Genomic DNA, 26,005 nt, shown 5'->3' with positions numbered 1-26,005 from the left:
TTGTCCGCGGTTACATCCTTGGATTTCTTAAGTTCCAACATAAGATCTCCCTTCTGGGACCGTCTAATGCGGCTGACGTTGTCTCCCAAATTGGTGAGTTCGGGGTCTGCCTTTACTTTCCTGAGAATGTCGGCGTATGACCCTTCGCCCCGTTTGGAAATGAAAATCACCTCCGGTCTAATCTTCCTCCGATAATTTCTTTTCCGCGGTTCTACCTTCCTCCAAGCTTCCGCATCCGCCTTTGAAGGTTCGATCCCTTTTCTCGAGGTAGCCACTGCAGTATTTTCACTGGCAGCTTCAGACGTAGTTTTCATGAACTCCGCCTTTTTGGGAGTTGAGTCCTTTTTTCTTTTCGGGGTTTGCTGGCCTGTTGAGTCATCCAGCTTCTCGCGCAGCCTTTTCCCCGGTTTCTCCCCTTTTATGTTTTGATCTGGCGTTAATTGAGTTGCCTGGTTCACTTCTCCAATCGGCGACTTTCCTACTCGTTCATCCTGGGCCCTGCCGTACGTCAAACGAATGCCTCTTATCATGGCCCTTATATTTTGATGAATGTTCCTGCGCTCTTTTATAAACTCACACAGCTCCATGATCTTTTTACCGAGGGCAGTAAAGGCAGCTCCAGACTAATCATTGCCCAAAAAAACCTCGCTCGGGTGAATCGGCGTCAGTGATTCTTCCTCATCGAAGACTCCCGCTATATGCTTCCCACTGGGGGTAGCGATCGTGGGGGCTTGTGCCCGTGTGGGAGGGGATTTGCAAAAAATCGAGCTCCTTCTGTACGGGTCCATCACTGGAGCCAGTTCAAGTTCCTCCCATACGCTTGTAACATTAGTTAGCATCTAATGCCATCAACAGGTAGGTGAGCCACTCAGGCAATTTTAGGGGTACAGGTCAAGACTAACGCGCCGTGCACCTTTCTTCTCCGAGGCCTCAGCCCCGTAGACAAAAGACTTTAGTCTGGACATGGAAACGTTCTTTGGCCTGCTGTCGACCTCAAGGCTAAAGAGTGTTCCCCTTTTCAACACTTCATAGCGGCCCTCATATGGTATTTGCAAGGAATACCGGGAAGCATCCACGCGAAACAAGACGTGTGTGCAGACGCTCAATTCCTTGGGGGTGTTAACCTTCATCCGAGAGTGACGAGTAGGGGGGATGATTTTAATTTGCCACAGTGTGCCGGAGTAAGCGCAAAAGCCCAGTGGTGGAAAGGGTTGACCTGGTATCAGATACAGGATCGCTGCGGAGTCTCAAATTCAAACTCCTCACGATGGGTACGAAGGCCAAGTAAAACGAAAGGCAGGACTTGCGAGCACAAAGAGTCATGATGTGCCATTATAGCGGCTTTCAAGTCCTAAACCAGCGTTCCAGCATCCCATTGGATTACGGGTGGTACGCAGTCATACAATGGCGTTTGAAGCCTGGGAACTTGCCTAACTCCAAGAAAGGGTGGACTCGAACTGCATTCCTTGATCAGTAACGACTTCCACTGAAACTCAAAAACATAGGATCCATTCCCAACAAAGGGCCTAGGCAGACGATTGTGCGGAAATATCTGCCAGAGGTATTGCTTCAGGCTACCGCGTAAACCTATCGGTGATTGTGAGATAATATTCGAAGCCATGCGAATCTCGCCAATGGACCAATAATGTCAATGTGGGTCGTGTGAAACGCTTTGTAGACCGAGGCAATGACCCTTCCTCTTTCTGTACGTGCTTGGTGACTTTACACTTCTAACACGCGATGCACTGACTGACCCAGGAATTAACATCCATATTCGCTGAGGGCCAGAAATATTTGTTTGTGACCAGCCGATTCGTTGTCTGAATGCCTAGGTGCGCCAGATCATGCACTGCATGGAATACTTCCTTGGCCCTTTTTCAGAGGTCTCGCAAAATACTTCCGATTTTGAGCCGAACAGGGAAACTCTGGACATTTGTATTTGGAATTGTCCCTGAGGCTTTGAGGCACTGCGTCATCCTTCTGTGCCTCGGCGATTGCTAAAAAATTGACCATGGCAGAAATTTTAACCTCTGAAACGCGTGATAAAGCGTCTGCAACTACATTGTCTTTACCAGACACTTGTTGGATATCCAAATTAAACTGGTTTATGACGTTTAGGTGCCGGAGTTGGCGATCAGATGCTTTGTCGGGTTTCTGCTTAAAAACGAAGATAAGAGGCTCGTGGTCCGTGAACCCCGTGAACGGCCTGCCTTCTAGGAAGTATGACATGTATTTTATTGCATTGTACACGGTTCTGTTGAGCTGCATTCAATTTCTCAGAAAAGAAGCTCAACGGCTGCCAGATTTCGTTCAACTTTTGGTGAAGGATAGCACATACCGCGATGATTATAGCATCGACGAAAACGGTTAGGGGTGCATCTGATTGAGGGAATGCCATGAGTGTAGCGTCCGCTAGTTGTCGTTTGGCTAGCACAAATGCCTGGACTACCTCTGTAGACCACACAATCAGGCATGAGTCTTTCTTCTTGGGTCCAGACAAGTAGGCATTGAGCATCGCTTAATGTTGAGCTGCTTTAGGCAAGAAAAGACGATAGAAGTTTAACATGCCCAAAAACCTTCGCAGATCCTTGACTGTTTTAGGTTGTGGAAAGTCTATAATGGCCTGAACCTTGTCTGGATTCAGTTGGATTCTCACAAGAGAGATCATGTGGTCTAGGAACTTCAGCTACTGTTGAAGGAATTTGTACTTTTCAACGTTAAGCATAAGACCGCCTTCAGGGAGGCGTGGAAAAATTCATTCAAGTTCCAAATGCTCACACTCCGAAGAAGAGGCCACCAAAACATCGTCCAAACACACAAAACAAAAGTTAAGGTTTGGCAAGACGGAGCTGATGAGCCTCTGAAAAGTTTGTGACACATTGCCCAAAAGGCATCAGTGTCAATTGGAAGAGTCCAAAGGGTGTGCGTATTCCCGTTCTCGGAATGTCTTCAGGATCTACAGGGATTTGGTGGCATGCCTTGTCTATATCCAAGGTAGAAAAAATACGGCTACTAGCGAGAGAATCGGTGCGGAATAGTCTGAGCATTTAGGCGTCTATAGTCACCACAAAGTCACCATTCGCCGTTTGGTTTTGGAAGATGTGGAGTGGCGGAGATCAACAGCTGTCTGAGGGTCTGCATATACCTCGCTGAGGAGCTCTTCGAACTTTTTTTAACAACAGCGAGCTTTTGTGGTGGTAGTTGACGCATCTTAGAGAATATAGGAGAGCGGTGGTTTTGATGTAGTGCTGAACATTATCCTTTACTAACTTGGAGAGGTTATGCTCGGTAGCTATGTTGCGTTCTTTTTGAAGAAGTGGGTCGGCACCGTGTTCGAAAATGATGGATAAAGTGTCGGATGGATACGTGGAGATCGTCCCTGATGACGTAAGGCTGATTGTGGGATCAATGAGGGACCTACGTTGCAGATCCACAATCAAACCATAATGGGGAAGTGTGCTCCCAAAATGGAAGTGCTAACGTCTGCTATAATGAAACGCCACGAATACGTGCGTCGAAGTCCCAAACTCAGGTTTACTTGCCTGCAGCCATAACTGTGGATCGATGATGAATTTGCTGCCGCCAATTTTAAAATCTGAGGCATAAATCGACGGTAGTTGGATGCCGGGAGAACCGAAACTTCAGCATCTGCATCAATCAAATAATTGCGTCTGTTCCGGGGGTCATAATCGGAAAGGCGACGTGGTGCTGTGCTTGGGGTAGTTGCCGCTGGGGCTACCAATAGGTTTAGTTTCTTTTGGCCATGGCGCAAGGGCTGGTATATTTTGTAGCTTTTTCCGCGAACGTTCGGTCATACCAGAATACCTAGGTACCTGTGGGGCATAGCTACGTGTCATTAAATCAAAATTCACATGTCCTTTCCGGTGCGTGAGTCCGCATCGGATCCTGAAAAAGACTTAATCAAACACAAGGATTCGGGTGCACTTAATGATGTAACCACACGCGAGCTAAATTTGAAAGTAAAAATAAAAACAAAGGACGGCCTCTGAGGTTCCCACTGAACTTTGACATCCTCTGGCCATGATGTTGGAGGATGTCCCTAAAACGTGAATTTTCCGGACTAAGGAGGAGTAGAGAAGAAGGAAGTTATCAAATTAAAAGAATTTAGTTAGAATTCATAGTGCGAGATATATTCTAAATGTAAACCAACATCACAATCGAAGTTATGCGATTTGACGTTTCGTATCGATATTTCCTTGTCTAGCCTGTGTACACTATCAGCCACTAATGTGTCATTTAAGATTCATCGAGATATCGTGCGATTTGCGCATTTTCTCATGGAACGTGCGCTCCCTGTACAGAGATGAAGCTGATAAGCAGCTAGCCGATACCCTGTCCCAATATAGGGCTGATGTAACAGCGTTGCAAGAGATGCGATGGACAGGGGCCGGTTTCCTGGAGAAGAGCCACTACACCATATATTATAGCGGTCATCCAGTAAACCATGTGCTCGAAGTAGATTTCTTAGTCAGCCAAAAAATGAAACCTGCTGTTATCGGCTATAAGAGGGAAATGGATGCCGCAATAACCGCAGTCAACAGAGGACCTGGAGATGAAGCATCAACAAATGATCTTCACAACCATCTGAAGAACGTTATCATGGATACGGCCACAAATATACTTGGCCCCAGCCGCAAAAGGAGTCGGAACGGCTGAATGTAAGCTAACAACGGAACGGAAGAATGCCGCATACCGAGTAATGTTGCATTCTCAAAGAACGCGGGCACGCGCAGAGACTTATCACGAACTCCGTCGAGCGGAGAAGCGACTTCACAGACGGAAAAAGGAAGCCTGGGAGAACCAACAAGTCTGTGAACTAGAAAAGTACAGGGAGCAACCGCACCAGGCGCGGAAGTTTTACCAACAAGTCAGCAGGATGAAGTCTTATACACCTCGATGCTCATCCTGCCGAGACAAAGAGGGAAATCTGATTTCCGACAGAATGGGCGTATTAGAGCGATGGATTGAGTACTTTGATGAGCTACTGAACAACCAGAACATCGGCGAGTTGGAGGTCCCGCCAACTGAAGACGACGGACAAATACTGCCACCACCAAGTTTAGTAGAAACAGTCCGTGCAATTCATCGGCTAAAAAATCATAAGTCGCCAGGAGCCGATGGAATTACAGCCGAATTGGTTAAATATGGAGGCGACCAGTTACACCAAGTGGTTCTTCAACTTGTGCTCAAGGTATGGGACAGCGAATCAATGCCTGACGATTGGCAACGAGGCATTATCTGTCTCATACATAAAAAGGGAGATATCACACAGTGCAGCAATTATAGAGGTATCACGTTGCTGAGTACCATCTATAAGATATTCTCCACTATCTTGCTAGGCCGGATAGCCCCATACGCCCAGAACATCATTGGCCCATACCAAAGAGGCTTCACTCCAGGCAAATCAGCAACAGATCAGATTTTCTCTCTGCGGCAAGCGGATGGAAAAACTGTTGGAATATGGACAACAGTTGAACCATCTGTTCATCGACTTTAAAGCCGCCTATGATAGCATAGCCAGGGTAAAACTGTACACGGCCATGAGAGAATTCGGTATCCCGACGAAATTAATAAGACTGACTAGGCTGACCCTGACCAATGTGTGAGGCCAGATAAAAGCAGCAAGATCACTCTCAAGACCATTCGACATCAACAACGGTCTACGACAAGGGGATGCGCTATCATGCGTCCTCTTTAACCTGGCCCTCGAGAAAGTGATCCGTGATGCTGAGGTGAATGCAAGAGGTACGATCCTCTTCAAGTCAACCCAACTACTGGCCTATGCTGACGATATCGACATCATGGGAAGAACCACCCGAGACGTACAAACTGCCTTCATCCAGATCGAGCAGGCGGCAATTCACGCGAGATCTTGGGCTGCACATCAATGAAGGCAAGACAAAATATATGGTGGCAACGTCAGCACCGAAGACGAATCAACCAACGACATCAAACCGCACTGGTCAAACACAAACACGAAGAAGAATGAGGATAGAAGAATACAACTTTGAGACCGTTGACAATTTCTCCTATCTAGGGTCGAAAATCACAACCGATAACAACTACGATGATGAAATCCGCGCACGGTTATTGTCAGCCAACAGAGCCTATTTCAGCTTACAAAGACTGTTCCGCTCGAAACGTCTCACCATAGGGTCAAAGCTCTTACTGTACAAGACTATAATCTTGCCAGTCCTCATGTATTCCTCGGAAACTTGGGTTCTTAGCAAGAAAAATTGCGAACCCTTGGCCGCGTTCGAGAGAAGAATCCTCCGAAGAATTTTTGGCCCCCTACATGAGGATGGACGATTCCGTAGCCTACACAATGACGAAATCTATGAGCGATACCATGACCGTCGGGTTGTGGATAAAATCCGGCTCAATAGGTTACGGTGGGCGGGTCACTTAATCCGTATGGATGAAGATGACCCCACCCGGAAAGTCTATAAGGGCAATATCTGAGGTAGAAAAAGAAGACGAGGCAGACCCTGCCTAAGATGGAGCGATGGCGTGGGTCAGGACGCCAGACAGCTTTTAGGGATATCGAATTGGTGGACCTCGGCGCAAGACCGGGATGTCTGGAGTTCCTTATTAAGGCAGGCCTAAACCGGATACCGGTTGTTGCGCCGTTGATGATGATGATGATGATGAATAGCTCTCCTAGGTCCCATAGATAACAACAAGTTTATTAGTTACTAATTTCTCTGTATTGTAAGTCTAAATAGGATAATTAATATAAAAGATAATCAAGGTTAAAACCCGTCTTTTTATTAACATCACGTACGGAAAGAAGCTCAGAATCACCCACAAAAATGTTAATGGTCTTGCAAATCTGCAATATCTCTCATTGCAGCATTTTCCCTCTGATTTATATTTATTACCGTTAAAAATCGAATCCACAGGTTAATTTTTTAAGACCAGTTATTATTGCCGCATCACCTGAAATTAAATTCCGCCTCTTTTATTAACCGAAACCTATAAAATTTACTTTTGACCCACTTCTCCCAATCGCGGCATTTCCTGCCTAAGAAAAGAAGATTCTTCCAAAAGCTTGACATTGTTAACAACTTTAATCTGACTTTACTTGCTTTTTACTTATTCGCTGGATGTCATTAACCCAGAAATGCCGCAATGGACTGACGAAACCCTCAATGATATTCGCCTACTTTGGAAAAAATAAAATTAAATTGGCTTCAATAAAACTTGCAGATTATTTCGCCTTAAGACGTTACACATACATTTCTCGGTGGTAACACAATTCAAAGGTCTCATTCAGCCTGGGTCGGACTAGAAGAATCGTAAAAACTACTCCCATGGACGACAAAACGTGTTTCCATTCAATAAAAATTCTGACCATGTCGCCATGTAGACGGTCAAAAGAAAGTACTCGTAGTTTTGCATGCAATCTAAGTATCTGCCTAAGTATCTGCATGAACTTGGCAAAATGAAACGCGCAAATTAAAGGTAAACATTGAACATGGCGGCGGGAGTAAGTTAGTGGGTTAGAACAGGTGGCGCAGATCCACTAATCATCACCTTCATCACCTTAACTTGACGCCTTGATTAGGTGTTGTCTTGGCTGATGGATAGAAATGGGCAGCAGTGAGGCTTCATAACGTACACCTTTGCCAGGTTAAAGTCTGCATTCAGATACATTGAAGAGGCTAACAACAGCCTAAGTGGCCTACCAAGCAACCCTCTTAATTACCACCCTATTTGCTGTTGAACCAGGTTCAAGTATAGTCCCCTACATTTGAGGTTGCTCCCAGATGCAGTAGGGGTAGTTTAGTCATACCCCTTATATGCTGTCCTCTATAACACAACAGCGATCATAAGATTTTAGATTCATATGTCGCCAGCTGAATTAAAAAAGTTTTGTGGCAACTGCTTCAGCTAAGAGTGACAATTACTAACAATAAAAGATAAAAGATACTTCCAACCGCTAGTTGAACGCTGCCAAGAGACAATTAATACCTTGGGGACAAATACTTTGGCTCATTTCCAAGATTTTCTCTTCTAAAATTTCAAAATCTGGACGTGTCTTCCTGTTTCTTTTTTTCAGAAGAAATTACAGTAGAAACTTAGGAAGGTGAACTTTCACAATTGTAAGACAATCTAAACATGAACTTCTTTCTAAATGTTTTCTAATTTAATTTGAGCTTCTGGAAAGTAAGAACGTAATTTTCGAAAGTAAATTTGTTTTAGAAGCTCCAACATGGTTTTCTCAGCATCGTACTATATTCTCTTCTAAAGCTGGAATAGATTTTTTTAAATTACGCTGCTTAGCGGTACTGATATCTATAGAAATAGTTCCTCTGGCCAAGAAGCATCAGACAGTCTCAAAGGCCGGAGTTTCAAGAGCAGGAACCGTTTTCCCCCACAAATTAAAAGACAGGAATTGCAAATTATAGCCATATATTCCAAATTCAACTTCTAATAGCTATATCACACTTTTGTTTTAATATCATGACTTTTACTGAGCTTTAATGATTTATTTTGTTATAATGCACTTATACTATTTCAGTTCTCTGGCCTCCTCTGGCCAGCGGTCGAGACTTCGGTCTCGACTGGTTTTGGTAAAGTTTAAGTTTAAGTTTTTTATTTACGATAGTGACTTACTTCTAATACATTATTAATTACTTTCTAGCTTAGATATTAAGCTTAACTAACTTAACTTTATTTCAATGGGTGGCTATTACAATTGTTTGGCCTACCCGACCTTCTGTGTAAATTATTACTTTACTTGTATTAATTTTAATACATATATCTTCACAATTATTTATATTCAACTGAACTATTTAAAAGACTGCGCTTGCACTAAAAGCGCCAGAAGGCATTACTTACTTACTTAAAATACTTAAAACTAACTAAGTCTAAACTTAATCTAACTTAATCTAATCTAATCTAACAATAAATACTTAATCTACTATATACAATAGCACATTACATGTCTTGTGCTTAGCCTCGATGTACCCCTACCAGGCAGGGAGAATCATATAGGGAAAGGATGGCGGGTTTAAAAGCTTCGCTCACTATTTGGCAGGGCCTTAGGTAGTTGGCCAATGGGAAGGTGCTACCCTGTTGGTAGAGTTGCCGGATTAGTGGATTTGGATGGTTCTCCGTTCTTTCGAAGAACCGTTCCACCAAGTTGACAACGAATTCTCGAAGAGGTTGTACCTTGGCGCGCCGATATACCTCGGCGTTTTTTCCAACCTTCTTGGTTTTCCAATTGTAGGAAAGACCAGTGCAGTATCTTAATATCCGGCGTTCGAATGCCTCACATTTGGACATGGTTCGGGTGGAGCAAGTGATCCACGTGGGCGCTCCATAGCAGATAATGGGTCTGATCAGGGTCTTGTAGAGAGTCAGTTTGGCCTTGGTGCTGAGTCCTACCTTCTTTCGAAGAAGAAAGTAGATCCTACTGAATGCACCGCGTGCCTTACCGATAGCGAGCTCAAGATATGGCTTGAACTTAAGGAGTTCGTGAAGTTTAACTCCTAAGTACTTGATGGTCTGGGAATTGCTCACTATAGTGTTTCCGATCTTCATTTTCAAGCGTGTAGCTTTTCTATGGATTCCTCTAGAACCTAGGTATCTAGCTTTCCTCCGGAAGGTGCAGAATTGCGTTTTGGCCTCATTAATCTTAATGCCCCATGCCAGGTAATATTTGCCAAGGTCTTTCAAATACCTCTCGACCGCTTTGGCTGCCCTGTTGGGGTGGAGGCTTGAAGCGAAGATGAGTGTATCATCGGCATATTGAATGAGTTCGGTGCCGGTCTCAGGAGTTGGGACGTCAGCCGTGAAGATATTATAAAAGGTGGGTCCAGAAATGGATCCTTGCGGTACTCCCGATGTTACCGACAAGAGATCGGAGAATTCATTCCCCACACTGACGTAGAAATACCTATCTTCGAAGAAGCTTAGTGCAATTCTAATGATCGGAATTGGGAACTCAAGATCTATCAGTTTGTAGATTAGTCCGTTTACCCATACGGAGTCAAAGGCCTTTTCTAAGTCTAATGCACATGCTACGGTCGGTTTATTATTGACGTTAAGTCTTGCTACGACGGTGTCGTGAAAGTAGCTAAGTGCATGTTGAGTTCCGTGCTTGCTGCGGAACCCGAACTGATGGTTCGGTATAATCTCTTTGAGGTTGCAATATTGGACTAGCCCGATTGTCCATGCTCTCTCAAAGAGTTTGCCTAAATTGGATAATAATGGAACGGGTCTAAAGTTGTTAGGCTCAGTAGAGAAGCTTTTTTCCGGATCGCAATTATTTTAGCTACTTTCCAGGTGGTGGGAAAATAGCCATTACTTATGCAGTTATTAAATACTGCCAGCAAAAATTTGATGGAGACTCGGGGAAGTTGCCTAATTACGTAATTAGGAATTTCGTCAGGTCCGGCTGATTTTTTACCGTTTAGGTTTGAGGTCAAGGCGGTGAGTTGTGATAAACTCAGGAATTGTTGCGAATCCGTTGGTTTTACCGAGGAGTTCGTTTGGGAGAATGTGACTAATCTATTTGAATGCCTAGAGACAAAGTCGGCGATAGTTGTTTCAACCATCGACACTATTGCCAGGTTACTTTGAGGCGGAGGGGTATTGAGCTGAGACTCAAATGATTCCGCAAGGACTTGCGCCTTTCTGGCGTCTCCGCAGATTGGTTCCTTGTTCCTGGTAAGAACGAAATTACGGGACTTATTTTTCCCCGCTAGCCTATTTATATGTTGAAACATATCTGGCCCGGGCTTAATATCTGCGAGATTACGGGTTAATTCTTTATTGCGGAATTGCGCCACCATTTCCCGGATAATTGTACTCAGGCAATTAATCCGGGAGAGCAATGCTTTGTATTCAGCATTAACTTTATTTCCATTTTTATGGAAGTTGCGCTTGAGGTTCCTGCGCCAAATCTGTCTGATCTTCATATGTAGCATGATATCATGCGGGAGTTTGTTGTATACAAACTCATCGACTTTGATAAGCCTGGTATTTCTGCGTGTAGCAGTATTGATGGCGTCCGTGGCCAAAATGATTGCTTCGTCGATTTCTTTGTCCGACAGATTGCGGTCTGTAGCGAGTTTCTTCAAGTTCAGCCTTGGTGCTAAATCTGACTTGAATTTGTCCCAATCAGTGTGGGCGAATGACCTGATGGTTATCTTAACTCGCTTCTGCAGTTGTGAAGTTGAGGCCATTTTGAGTTCAACTGCAAAATGGTCGGACATGCCTGGCAAGGTTTTACAGGAAGTTACCTGAAAACTTTGCTTGGTTTCATCAGACAGCAGGAAAAAGTCAATGATGGATTGACTAGCGGGTCTTGTCGGCGAATCCGGCGAGACCACCTCAAGGTTGGCTGGCGTGAAAGGGTCGTGGATCCAGTTATACAGGGTTTTCCCATTTAAATTTTCTGCCTTATCGCCCCAGGATTTGTGCCGTGAGTTAAAGTCGCCACCGAAGATAAGATATTTCGATTTTAACTGGAGATCACCCAAGACTTTTAAGTCATGGCCCAGTTGCTCACTTGGGGAATTGTATTTGAAATAAACGGAAACTACCAAAATCCGTTTATTATCGGTAGTTTTAACTATTGCCGCTGCAGCGGAACAGACTAGTAAGCCCTCGATGACGACTTCTTCAAAATGGTAGTCTTTTTTGACTAGAAGGGCAGCGCCCGTGTTGCTGTTATGCCGAATAGTGGTATATCCGGTGAAATTGACATTATGTCTGTGGTTTAGGTGGGTCTCCGAAACGCAGAATATGTCTGCTTTCAGAGTATCAACCAACGCTTGGGCAGTGGCACGTTGGGCGTGTGAAACCAGGGACGCGGAGTTAAATGTGACTATATTTAACTCCATAAGTTCATGAGTAGTTGGATTGCGGCAATCTGCCGCTGCTCATTTGTTTGGGCGGAAGCGAGGCTTTCGACCAAGTTCTTGAAGGCCAGTTTGTTGCCTTGTGGAGCTTGAGGTGCAGCTCTAGGAAGAGTATTCCTAGCTGCCTGGGCGTATGATACACCTGGCCGGGACAAGCTTTGTGACATCTGTGTCACCGTTTGCTTGGTCCTCGCCGTTTCTGCATTTTTTCGCGCCCTGCCAGCTTCCCTTCTGGCAACCATATCTTTGTATGCCGGGCATCCGCGGTAGTTGGCAGGATGTCCGGTCTGGCCGCAATTGCAGCAATGCGGCGCCTCCGCCGATGGTGTGGGGCATTCCCCGCGTACGTGTTTTTTTGCGCACTTCACGCACCTGTGCACAATGGAGCAGTTAGGGGCAATGTGCCCGAAGTTCTGGCAGTTGTAGCACTGCACTTCTTCAATTGGCTTGACTTTCTCAAGCGAAATCTTCTGGTGAAGTATATATTTGATCTTTTATACTTCACTGAGCTCTTGGGAGGGCTCGAAGGTGGCTATGAAAAGTCCCGATTGTGACCTCATCGGGAGTGCCGGGTTCTGGCTGTGCAGAAGCTTATCTGCACGCGTAATTAAGTTGGCCACAGTTTTCACTTTTAATTGCGGGTAATCTTCATTGAGTTCCCGCAATATGTCTGCTGGGTCTGTCTCCCTGTGGAGACCGCGAATAACCAGCGACTTTGTTCTAAGGGTCGGTGGGGTGCTGGTGGTGGCGTGAAGCCCTTTCTCTCTTATGAGAGCGAAAATTGCAGCATGGTCTTCTACCGTCTCGGCGAAGATGAGGGTCTTGTCAGCCCTTGTGTTCTTCAGGGTTGCTTTCAACCCTTTCTCTTTAATGAGTCGTAGGAACTGCGGTACATTTAGCCTGTACCCAGTTATCGGTGGAATTTTGGGTTTCTTAGGGGTGGCTGCTTGGGGAGAGGATTTTGGGGTGGTTGGTGGGGCACTAACAATGGTGGCACTAACCTTAGTCCTATTCGCTGCCTTTTTTTTCCGGACGACGAAGTTGAAGGGGTCGCCTTCCTCCTCCTCGATGATTATCTCGGGGCACATGCCGTCATCTTCCTCGCTTTGCTGCTGCTGTCGTTGCTGCTGCTGCTGCTGTTGTCGCTGCTGCTTCCTCTGCTCCTGCTGTTGTTGCCGCTGCTGTACGATTAACTGCTGCTGTTGCTCCTGCTGATGTTGGACCGGCTGCTTCGCGGCCATGTTGGCTGCTTTTAACTCGGCCATCTGCTGCTGCAGCTCCTTGATAAATGCCAACTGGCACTCCAACTGTTGGGCCATGTCGGCCTTTTCGTGCTCCAGCTCTGCTATTCTCCTAAGGAGGCTCGAGTTCCCCTCCACCATCGTTGCAGGGCCCGTTGTTCCCTCCTCTTCAGACGAAATTTCGTCCGGCAGAATCAGCTTTGTCCTCTTGGCGGACATTCTGTCCCCAAGCCCGTCTTGTGTGGCTTCCTCCTGTACTTCACTGAAAGATAAAAAAACGTCACTAGTAATTTATCACTTGGTTATGCAGTGTCTCAATAATCTTGAGCTGCACTGTATAACAAAACAGAACGATACTTCCTTGAGTATCTGCTTCTCCCTTCAATTGTATGATTCTCTGTTCTGCTTCACACACTATCACCACTCACTATTAATCTTTCGCAACTAATTTTCTTTCCGCAACACGTCTGTTCGCTTCGATGTCTCGGAGCGAACTGTTTTGGTAAAGATCTCCTTGACATTTGTCCTGCAGTCTATATCAGGCCGTCAGCTGTTTTCCGAGGCTATTGGATGCAGCGGTGGAAGCAATTCCACAATGGCGCCCAGGTTCGCGCCTCTGATGCACCGCCACATAACTCGGTCCCAGCTGAAATCGCGCGGTTTCAGCGAAGCAAGCCGTCCGCGTGATCCCGCCAATGGGAGTAACCGGGCGAATCTGACGCTTCGAGGGCGTTTTTCGGTCGCCGTTTCAACGAAGGCCTTCAGCCTCGATGAGGAGACGAGTGCTCGCCTCGTTCTAGCACTCTAAAGGCGGCCTCGTATGGTGGTTGCAGCGGCTTTCAAGGAGCATGCACTCTGATAAGGACCTGGTCACACGTCTCAAGATCTCTGGGGGTGTTGACTTACGATATCGCGTTTCGGGACGGTGGAGTCGGCCGGCTCCTCGAAACCGCGTCCCTGAGCAGACCCACTCTTCGAGTCGCATAACCCTGCTCTAATGTTCAGTACAAGGTCGGCGGGGAGGCGTAGATCCTCCCCATAAACGGGGCTTGCCGCGAACTCCACTCGTGAGGCTGTGCGGAGACCGAGGAAGATGAAAGGTAATGACGAGACCAGGACAAATCATCACGAGCTATTAGAGCGGCCTTCAGCGTCCGGTGCCAACGTTCCAGCACACCATTGGGCTGCGGATGGTAAACAGTGGAGGGTAACCGCAGGCGCCTACAAAGTTTCAGCCATAGCCAACCTGACGTGGCTAAAATTCGTATTCTCCAGTGCGCCCGCCTATGTAATCAAGAGTCACTTTGGTTAAATCAAAATTGTTGCCTATTGCATGGTACTGTTCTTTTCAGGTATGCAACCGTCCGAGTTGGGGTAACGTGGACATCTTTTAAGACGACGAGAAGGAAGGTGTGAACTGTATCCGCTGCTTTCATGGATATAGAAGTAGAGCGTTTTGTTGAAGAATCGCGTTCTCTGGATCTGTTTCCGAAATGAACATTGGCTGGGGGTGGAAGTGTATCTTTCGGGAATAAAAATGGATAAAAGGTGCCCCCCATAAATTCTTTCAGGATGGGTGGTTATAACCTTGCCAAATTGTTGAATAAGCCTTTTGATTTCACAGTGAAAAAAATTCAGGGTGAAAACGCCCGAATAAAATCCGAGAGGTTGGAGGTCTATCACCAAGCGCGGCAAATCCTGAGTAAGGTAGAAGCACCGTACTTCCCGCTTACCCCTAAACGTGAGAAGTTTTAAACGTTCTTTCTGAAGGTTTTAAACACCAATGAAGGGCCTAGTGATATGCTAGAATTACTTCGGGCGAGATCTCCACAGACTGCTATTCTGTATCCAGATTTAGCACCAGGAAGTCTATGGTTGAGAAGCGAGTTCTTCAGAAATTCAAATGAAAATAAATAAGTTCAGGGGGCTACGACAGTATTCGTTGGCCATAAAGTCGTTGAATTATCAAACTATTACACATCATGCATCGGCAAAAGGGTGAAATTTCCCACCGCGGCTGAATCTTCACAATCTGAAACGGATGGCAAAGAAAAGACGTTCTGTGTCAAATGCGGAAGCAATGGGCATTCGATTTCGTACGGAGAGTAATAGCTTCACACGATATCTCATCATCATCATCATCATCAACGGCGCAACAACCGGTATCCGGTTTAGGCCTGCCTTAATAAGGAACTCCAGACATCCCGGTTTTGTGCCCAAGTCCACCAATTCGATATCCCTACAAGCGGTCTGGCGTCCTGGCCCACGCCATCGCTCCATCTTAGGCAGGGTCTGCCTCGTCTTCTTTTTCTACCATAGATATTGCCCTTATAGACTTTCCGGGTGGGATCATCTTCATCAATACGGATTAAGTGACCCGCCCACCGTAACCTATTGAGCCGGATTTTATCCACAACCGGACGGTCATGGTATCGTTCATAGATTTCGTCATTGTGTAGGCTACGGAATCGTCCATCCTAATGTACGGGGCCAAAAATTCTTCGGAGGATTCTTCTCTCGAACGCGGCCAAGAGTTCGCAATTTTTCTTGCTAAGAACCCAAGTTTCCGAGGAATATATGAGGACTGGCAAGATCATAGTCTTGTACAATAAGAGCTTTGACCCTATGGTGAGACGTTTCGAGCGGAACAGTCTTTGTAAGCTGAAATAGGCTCTGTTGGCTGACAATAACCGTGCGCGGATTTCATCATCGTAGTTGTTATCGGTTGTGATTTTCGACCCTAGATAGGAGAAATTGTCAACGGTCTCAAAGTTCTATTCTTCTATCCTTATTCTTCTTTGTGTTTGACCAGTGCGGTTTGATGTTGTTGGTTGATTCGTTTTCGGTGCTGACATTGCTGCCATATATTTTGTCTTGCCTTCATTGATGTGCAGCCCAAGATCTCGCGCCGCCTGCTCGATCTGGATGAAGGCAGTTTGTACATCTCGGGTGGTTCTTCCCATGATGTCGATATCGTCAGCATAGGCCAGTAGTTGGGTGGACTTGAAGAGGATCGTACCTCTTGCATTCACCTCAGCATCACGGATCACTTTCTCGAGGGCCAGGTTAAAGAGGACGCATGATAGCGCATCCCCTTGTCGTAGACCGTTGTTGATGTCGAATGGTCTTGAGTGTGATCCTGCTGCTTTTATCTGGCCTCGCACATTGGTCAGGGTCAGCCTAGTCAGTCTTATTAATTTCGTCGGGATACCGAATTCTCTCATGGCCGTGTACAGTTTTACCCTGGCTATGCTATCATAGGCGGCTTTAAAGTCGATGAACAGATGCAGAGGTGCAACTGTTGTCCATATTCCAACAGTTTTTCCATGGCCTGCCGCAGAGAGAAAAGGACAATGCATAGAATAACAAGCCACTTTCATCCTCTAATCAATTCTTGACGTAGATCATAATTCGACGTTATCTTGAGTTAGAACCACTTACTGATGCTACTTACATAATTGATACAGTGAGTTTGGAAAAGAAAAGACGACCTGAAGTTTATTATTGTCAATCACAGAAGCTACTATATATACAGTCAACCAATTAAAAGTCAAATATCTCGAAAGTCCAATGATAAGTCCAAAGATAAGTAAATTTATGTCAAAATTGGGTAAATCAGTATTTGGTGTGGTGACCATTAGCTTTCATTTCATTGACTCTACAAGTCTTTTGGTGACTTCCGCAGATTTCAAATCCTTTTTATTCCTTATCTCCCTTTTTCGTAGCTCTTTTCAACCTGTGCCTACAAGTGCTCTATCGGATTTAAATCCGGACTCTGAAGTGGATGAGAAAGGGTCTTTTTGACATGGTAAAGTAGCCATTTCGTAACGACCATGGCTGGGTCGTTGTCATGAACTAACATAATATCTGATGACAACCCCAACATCGCAATCGTAGCTTGTATGTGCTGCTTTATTATATTGAGGTAGCCCACTGTAAGGAGGTTTTCCTGGATTATATATAGATACCCTGGTCCTTCAGCATGCCGTAGCAAGCCAGACTAAGATGCTGTCACCGCCGATTTAACTGCTGGTACAATGTTAGCGTCTTCTAAGACAGTGCCTACTTTTCTCAACAAAACCTTATTAAAATCGATTCACTGTCTGTCTGTCACACGTACTTTTCTCCAAAACGGCTAAACCGATCCGAACGAAATTTGATGGACATATGGAAACTATGAAATCCCACGCGCACAGGTGGAGTTTGAAAGGAGCTCTCCATACATGCAAAAGGGGGATTTAACATTTTTCACCGGATATAGACGCGTGGGGAAACAAATGAAAGGTCTCGGTCAGTACTTTCCGAAACTAACATTAGTTTTGACGTGAATTGTAAAGTGCACGAGCAAGGTGTCAAAATATACACACTTAAAGTGAGACAGGACTCACTTTCGGAAACTACCCAACCCAAAAATCTAAAAAAAAATTGAGGTGGTGCGCCTAGATGAAATGTAGGTCTCAAAATGTAGGCCATTTCGATATCTGCCCAAATCAACTTACTAAAAGTATATTACCAACTTTTAGAAATTGACTGAAAACGTCAAGCTTCCGGTTTCCCGACTTGTTTAATATTCTTTTGGGAAAGGAGTGGCTTTTTCCTCGGAGTATAGGCCCTGTATCCCTCCCTATGGAAAACATTTCGGACGATTTGAGAATGAATTGTCACTATACCTTTGTTCTCCAAATTCTGTGTAGTAGATGGTACAGTTGTCTTCGAATTGTTCCTTATGACCCGCAAAATTTGTTTTTTTGTTTGTTTCGACTGGATTTTCGCAGGTGGGTCATTACCTGTTTTGCTATAAAAGGATTCATTTTCTTTAAAAAAATTTATGACATAATACACAGTGGATTTTGGCTTTTTTATTATTTCCATGATCGGTGCAACCCCATATCGATTGCAAATATCCTCATTTCGGATGTGATCAAAGCGTGTCACACCACTAGTCTAACGCAACATCTTCGTCCCCATTATCGCAATACGCCGTTCATTGACTTTTATAGTCAGCCAAAACTCACCATAGAGAGCGAGAGGATGGACGACATTTTTAGATTTGCGACGTTCATTGACACGTCGATCACAATGAACGCCAGCTGTGGGACACATCTTCATCAAGGTTGCGCTAATGCAAGAAGCTATTTTACAACGCAGTTCTCCATTAGCTCGTAGCATTGACCCGAGAAAGATTGACAGTGATTGTGCCTCATTCATGGTATTCTTTGAAAAAATCTGATTTGCCCAACAATTTTCTATCATTATTTACTTTAGTGAACCATTATAATGGATCTGGGAATGTAATGGCCCAATGGAGTCCTTTAGGGCACTATTAAATACTTCATACTTTTTGAAAATGCAATATGTGCTTTTCGAAGTCACCCCACTCCATCGTCTCCTTGAGCACACGTCCTTCTCAATCAAGTGTTAAGTAAATTTTATGGGAAGGACAACTTCCTTTCATTGCTTTATTTTCTAGGTGGCTCCCAACTTCTCGCTTGTTCCGGGTTAGTGTTTGAAAGTAATTAGCAACCCGGCAATTTATACTTCCTAATGAACTCAAGGGGGATTGTGATGGTCAAACGACCATTTTGAGTGGCCAAAGACGACCTTGAGGGAAGAGTTATCCCAAAAACCCAAAAAGTTGGCGAAATTAACAGTGACGGTGCGCCTGCAAATACTGAAGCTCCATCGGAGGCTCGGTCGACGTGTCTCTGTGCTAACCAGACTCGGGAAAGTGGGGGTCCGCACGGATCTTGAAAATAATCGCACAAACATAGGGATTCGCGCAAGCCTAATGAGTTATGATAAACCAAATGTGAACTAAAACCTAGAAAATGAAAATTAAAGAAAAAAAACGAGGGCTCGATCGTGCGCGTAGAGCGGTAAATCTCCGGCTACGAGTGCCGTGATCGAGGGATCCCCATTTCTTCTTCCTCAGATGTTTATTGAAGCGCGGCTTCCCCCCCCCCCCCTTCTTCGATACCCTCCGGCCTCTATTTTGAAGGATGTTCCTAATTATGAGAGCTTTACAGGGACTAAGGAGGAAGAGAGAGGAATGGAATCCTCAAATCAAAGAAGCTTATGATTCATACATTATGATTCATTAAACAAGATATATTCAAAGGAAACGCGAAATGAAATAGTCATAACTAAAATTAACCAGGATAAGAATAAATAAAAAAACAAATGAGCAAGAAAGCATTCTTGAAGAAAATACTAAAAAAAATATTAAAATAACTAAAAAATAATAAAATAATAAAACCAACCAATGTAACAAAGTTTAAAATAAAACAAGTCGGGAAACCGGAAGCTGGACGCTTCAGGTACGAAAGGTTTTGTGTATTTCTTAGTACGTAGCACGTAATATAAGCACATGTCCACTTTCGGGTGATATTGACATTAATAGTCTTCAATTTTCAAAGAAGCAACAACTTCGATGTATTATAAATTTGTTAGTAATAGTGCGATTTCCATCAAACTTGGTTTGATCATGCTCTACATTATGGCCTACATCACTGCAGAATTTCGTGCCGCTAGGATGAATTTAAGGGGGGTTTCCAGCCAATTACAAAAAATTATAGTAATATACTATTATTAACTTTCTTTGAACAGATATCGCTATGACAGGTATTTCGGAGCCAAGGCACCATATAGTGGCAGCCTCCCGATTTTTTTCAGATTTTTCGGTTTGGTAGTTTCTGAGAATGGCCCCCTTAAAGAAATGATCACTTTCAACCCCCCGCACTCACCACATTTCCAAGAAATGTCAAAACTAAGACCGACTTCGAAAAGTACTAATCGAGACCTTTAATTTGATACCCCACATGACTATATTTGATGAAAAAAAATTTTGCACCTCCCTTTTGCATGTATGGGGACCCCCCCTTAAATTCAACGTAAAAGGATGTAACTCACTGTATGTGTAAGCGTTCACAGTTCCCACCTTTCTACCAAATTTGGTGTCAATCGCTATAACCGTCTCCGAGAAAAATGCGTGTGACGGACAGACAGACAGACAGACAGACAGACAGACAGACAGACAGACGGTAAACCGATTTTAATAAGGTTTTGTGTTTACACAAAACCTTAAAAAAAGAGAAATAAACTTGAAAAGAATAATAACTCCGCCGAAGCCGGTCCCAAGCCCGGTTGTGAAAGGAGCAGGGATGGATAGCTTCAGTCTGAATGGCTGCACGCCACCGCAGCGTCTCAGGGGGTAGGTGAGAAAAGTGCAGGAACTTTGCAGTCTTGCAGATTACTCAATAAGGAAGCTATCTCAACACCTGGCAGCTAGGGATAAAATGCACCACCGACAATGAGAAGAAGGAGAAATTTAAGGTCCGGTACGGATAACCGGCGAGAGTCGTCTGACTTGGTGACTGGGTCGGGCTCTCGTAATGGACAGCACGGCGTCGAAACCGCTAGTCGTGGGGCGGTTCGACGTCTAGGCGCCACGACGACCAGGAGCACAGCTCCGCCTGCTGCAGCTGTTTCGCCACAATCTGTGGCGACCACTTCAGCAGGTTCGCGTAGGAAGCGGATGAAATGGACTAAAGAAATGAACCTCTTCATCATCCGCTCCTACTACGAAATAACGGCGGGGGCGGGTACAACATCTTACCGCCCCTTGTTGCACCAGAGATTCGTCGAGCGTTTCCCGCAATTCGCGCACGTGACTGTGCAGCGAGTCGCAGACCAGTACCGCCTTATTACTCGCAGCGACACAATCCCAGCCACCATCAGGGAGCGTGTTCGACTTGAAGTCATCGGGGAAACTGGTTACCGAGAGTCGATGGGGGCAGAGGCGGCGGCATCAACAACACCACGCCGCACTGCAGGTAACAGTTTCAGTACTCGCCGAAGCACTCTTCTCCACCTTCCAGCTGAGGTTTCCGCTGAGGTTCGGGACGAATTCCAAAGAGCGTGATAGAATTCTCGGATATGGATCCTTTGCATAGACCATTCCCAGGCTCTATGCATCTCCAGCAACTCCGGGAATTCTATCTCAAATCAATGATGAGATTGCATCTGGACTACGTTCTGTTCTGCTGCTGCAACTACAATCACTTGTGTATTGTGGTGCAGTTACGGCTATCAGATTACACGGTCAGAAGATTCGCTTTCATGTTATTGGTTTGAGTGACAAAAGAGATCTACCATGGAAAATTCGTCTGGACCGTCGGCGGGACTCACTAAGGCAGGACATTGCTAGACTGATTCAGATCAGCATTGGCAGTGCCAGCCGACGGGTGAGAAATAAAGTGCAGAGGGTTTACCGAAACTATGCTATCCCCTGTGAGACACCCGTTGTTGAAATTCTGGACACACTAAAACAGAAACTTTCTGTCATATGCAGTCGGTTACGACGGTATGGCGAAAGTTATTCCAGACGTGTCCAGAATGCAACATACGCAAGGAACCAGCGGAGCTTTTTCAGATCTCTCAACGAATCCCAACAGAGCGCCCAGACAATACAGTTCTCGGTGACGGAAGCGAAAGAGTATTGGGGTGGACTTTGGGGGTTACCTGCCCAGCATGCTGAGCATGCTGAATGGATCACCGCCGAAGGCACCCGCCATGCCAATACACCTGGCATGAATTTCGCGGATGTTACCGAAGAGGAAGTTCGACGAGCCATAAACATCTCGAAGAATTGGAGGGGCCCAGGTCTGGATCGGGTGCAGAATTTCTGGTATAAGAAATTTACCAGCGTACACAGTCGGTTGGCACGCAGTATAAATGAGGTCATGAGTCGGTCGGAGGAATTTCCACCTTTCCTCACTGCGGGGATTACCTACCTTATCCCTAAGAAGGACACGGTGCAGGACCCCGCAGACACAAGACCGATCACTTGCTTACCAACCCTCTACAAATTCATCACGTCCATTATAAGTGGAAGGATCAATGCGCACCTCGAGACCAACAACGTTCTGTCCGAGGAGCAGAAGGGCTGCCGAGTTGGGTCAAGAGGTTGCAAAGAGCAACTCATTATCGACTCGGTAGTTGTAGGACAAGCAACTAGAGGTCAAAGAAACCTCTTCAGTTGCTATATCGATTATGCCAAGGCTTTCGACAGCGTTCCGCATACCTGGCTAATCGATATCCTACATCTGTATCGCATTGATTCGAAACTAATAAAGTTTCTGGCGACAGTCATGGAAGGGTGGCATACCACCTTATCAGTCCGTACATCTGAGGGTGCTAATACCTCAGAGCCCATCCGTATACGGATGGGCATCTTCCAGGGGGATTCGTTGAGTCCCCTTTGGTTTTGTATTGCACTGAACCCCCTTTCATGGCTACTGAATGATGCTAGAGGGCATGGTTTTGCAATAAAGTATGGCCTACGTGCTAAGTGTGAACTGACACACTTGATGTACCTAGATGACATCAAGCTGTATGCTGGTACTGACAACCATCTTAGAAGTCTGTTGCGAATAATAGACATGTTCAGCCGTGATATTCGGATGGAGTTTGGATTAGACGGACATAGCATTGGTGACCTCCACATCGAAGCTATGACCGAGACAGACTTCTACAAGTACCTAGGAATTCTGCAAGGAACCCATGCTCGAGTTGGTGATCTGAAGGAAGATCTGCTGTCCGAATTCCTGCGACGTGTAAAGCTGGTGCTGAAATCAAATCTCTCTGAGAAGAATAAAATAAGCGCGTTGAATCTATTCGCTATCTCTTCACTGGCTTATGCATTCGAAGTACTGCCGTGGGCGAAGACCGATCTGGAAAACGTCCAGCGGCAGATACCGACAACTTTGTCCAAATTCCGAAAGCATCATCCAAAGTCTGCCGTGGAGCGGATAAACCTACCTCATGACATCGGAGGCAGGGACGTGGTTGACGTGGCGTCACAACATCATCGCCAAGTCGACTCGCTGCGCGTTTATTTTTAACAGCAAAGAGCAGGCGAGTCCCTTGCATGCGGCTGTCTGTAAGGCAGACTGTGGACTGACTCCACTTAACTTGAAGGATCGATCTTTTAATCCTCTGAGTGGGGTGAAGTCGGACCAAGAGCAGATCGATGAATGGAAGTCGAAGGCAATGCAAGGTAAGTAGTAGTCACCACCCGAGCTTATAAAAAGTTCATCATAAAAGAACGGGTGGAGAAAGACCAGTGCAGAATGTGTGGTTCGGCGTTAGAGACGTTGGACCATCTCATTGCTGGCGGTACTGTTATGGCACCGGTGCAATACATCACCAGGCATAGTGCTGTATGTAAGGTTATCCATCAAAACCTTGTATACTAGCATATGCTGATCCCGACGAGCGTATGTTGGACTTACTACTCTACTTGGAGATAGGCATCAAAGTTGTATCGAATTACCTCTGGATCATCTGAAGCCTCCCAAATGATGTTATGAATCTCGTCAATCTGATCCTAATAGCGCTGAATGGTTGTTCCCTGCAACTTGTAGTATCGACGGGATTGTTCCTGAAGGAGTGCATTTTGAGGCACTCGCTTTACTGCACCCATCACTGACTGCTGTCGTATGAGCTGCTTTTGAAGTCCATGTGGCGATAATACTGCTTTGTAAAATAGGGATGGGATTGATTCTCCCCGAACTGCTCCCGTATTTTGCTGTCGCTTTGTTCGAACATCTCACACAGCTCAACTAGCTTTTGCTGCTTCTCCAGAAAATAATTCAGTGTTTTTTTAGAGGCTCCACCTTTTTTGTAGTTGGAAATGAGCGACTCTATCTGTTTCCCAATCACTTCCTGCTTCTGTGTGCACAAGTCCATTTTGTCGTGTGGTGGTATGTAATAATTTCAATTCAACGTCGGGGTCACAAAAAAATGTGAAACTTGTGTAATTTTGCCTACTTTTTACAGACTAATTTTTTGGGCAATATAAAGTCGGGATGGGAAATATAATCTGGAAAGGTTGGTAGGTAGGGCACTAAGAGGTGCTAAATACATGTAGGAGGGAAATGAAAATGCTACGTCAAAGAAGTAGAATTTCTCGTCTGCTCATTAGAAGTTAAAAGGAAGCAAAAACTACCTAGATGCTGCTAAACTACAGGTCAATTGGGTTTTTGAGGCATTTTCGAATAAAGACAACTGAAGACTAAAATCGACGTGGCTACTACAATACTATTTCATTTAAATGAGATTTTCGTAGTGTCTCACAAAAAAGCTGATCTCGAGCAAATTGGCGAAAAATGGAAAGATATCACTTGAAGCATTATCTCCTACTGAATCCTAATAAAACAGAGTTTTTGGTAACCGACCCAAACGAAATACTATCCCTGTCAGTGACAACGACTTGCTGGGAGCTGAGAAACGTCTCAAATTAAAAATGTAACATCCTGTTATTCGTTCTTTTGTTCTCTATGATTCTGAGTGATGCCCTCTACCGTTTCGAGTGATGCCTGATTAGCAAACACAATGCCACCTTGCGGTAATGAAAATGGAGGCGTTGCGTTAGAATTGGTGCCTAACTTGCTATGATCATCATCGATTGACCTGAACGAATTCGAATTTCGGTAATTTGTTTACTTACCGACTCCACCCATTCAATCCTATGACCAAGAAAAGTGACAAGTCCGATCTAGACGGCCGCTTCCAGCAACTGAATAGAAAAAAAAAACTAAGCAGAAGATTTATTTATGGGGTCTAAATATTATAGTTTTCAAGAATAAGTTCTTGCTCCCTTTATCTGTACGTTTAGTTTGAGAAGGAAGACTTTTCTATTCACAACATAAAATAGCAACAAATTTATCTGGATTTTGCAGATCAAAAATGTTATTTGTTAGTGATAATTTCTTATAATTTAAAGTATACATATTTGCAAAGTATATTACATTATTAACTCATGACGAGGAAAAAAAATCCTCCCCGGCGGGGAATCGAACCCCGGTCTCCCGCGTGACAGGCGGGGATACTGACCACTATACTACCGAGGATACGTGCGCATTTAATCAAAGACACCTTGTGTTGTCCCAGTACTATACTTTCAAGCGAAGATTCCAATCTCCAAGGCATAATATATTTTAGACAACAACCACTTTAACGGTGCTTAATTGTCATCCTCTTCATTTGTTTGCCCAAGTATGATATACAAATATATTTCATAATTGCCAAAACTAAAGGGAAAAAGCGATTAATATGCATTAATTGTACTCTTCATACTAAATTTCTTTGATTTCCTGCACCATTGGTTCATAGTTCACCTTCTTTTCCACATATCTCCGTTCAATGTTGATCTTATGAGGGATAGCAGCATGAATAATATACGCGGAGCGACCCATCCTGTCAACTAACAACAGGTGATGTGTGGTATATGACGATTAATCAAAACATGCCGTAAGTAGAGCTATCGAGTACTGTCTGCGTATCGGTAAATCATACATCGATCTACTCTTCATCTGACTTCATGCCACTCAGACGGTTCAAAGGTCCTTCAAATCAAGTAGAATCAACCAAACCAAAACGATAACTTAAGTTAACTCCGCCTAACAATCTGCCTTACAAAGAATCGCATATAAGGAACTCACCTGCCTTTTGCTGTAAAAACAAATACGTACCAAGCCGACTTGGCAGTGATGTTGTGCTGCAACATTAACCACGCTCTTGTCTTCAGTAATGAGTATGATGTATGGGAGTAATGCGTTAAGATTAACCCTTCCACTAATAATGGACATTATAAATGAACAATATTACAAAACAACCAGTCATTGACGTACTTTTCGAAAATCTTGGAGCAGGATGAGAGGAACAAAATAGGGCGGTAATTCTCAGCAAGAGTAAGGTGATTGCCTTTGTATATAGAAAAAATAAGGGCTTCTTTCCATAGGTTGAGATAATGACACTCTTCGAGGCTGGTTTTGAAAAAAAATGCAGAGAGGAAGGGAAATGAACTTA

General features: G+C 44.7%; 1 protein-coding gene and 1 non-coding gene across 2 annotated transcripts; both read right to left on the bottom strand.

The window, feature by feature from the left end:
* Window positions 1-6,681: 6,681 nt before the first annotated feature.
* Window positions 6,682-13,213, bottom strand: LOC119650833 (UPF0746 protein DDB_G0281095-like). The gene is made up of 2 exons (XM_038053974.1): window positions 12,896-13,213; window positions 6,682-6,738 (listed from the first exon to the last, which is right to left on the bottom strand). Exons 1-2 carry the CDS (start codon window positions 13,211-13,213, stop codon window positions 6,682-6,684), a joined length of 375 nt encoding a protein of 124 aa, XP_037909902.1.
* Window positions 13,214-24,975: 11,762 nt separating this feature from the next.
* Window positions 24,976-25,047, bottom strand: Trnad-guc. Its single transcript has one exon. It is a non-coding gene; the product is annotated as a tRNA-Asp (tRNA).
* Between the last annotated feature and the right edge of the window lie 958 nt (window positions 25,048-26,005).

Source organism: Hermetia illucens, chromosome 3, assembly GCF_905115235.1.
Source record: "Hermetia illucens chromosome 3, iHerIll2.2.curated.20191125, whole genome shotgun sequence".
NCBI classification, from domain to species: Eukaryota; Metazoa; Arthropoda; class Insecta; order Diptera; family Stratiomyidae; genus Hermetia; species Hermetia illucens.
The sequence above is the reverse complement of the archived record's forward strand: the minus strand, read 5'-3'. Positions and strand labels throughout refer to the sequence as shown.

What these genes read in the sequence shown, in the direction of transcription:
- LOC119650833 (XM_038053974.1), bottom strand. Translation starts at nt 13,213, where the DNA reads ATGGCCCAACAGTTGGAGTGCCAGTTGGCATTTATCAAGGAGCTGCAG. An exon ending in AGGCAGCGAATAGGACTAAG is followed by an intron (nt 6,739 to 12,895) that starts GTTAGTGCCACC and finishes TATCCTATTTAG; the next exon opens with ACTTACAATACAGAGAAATT.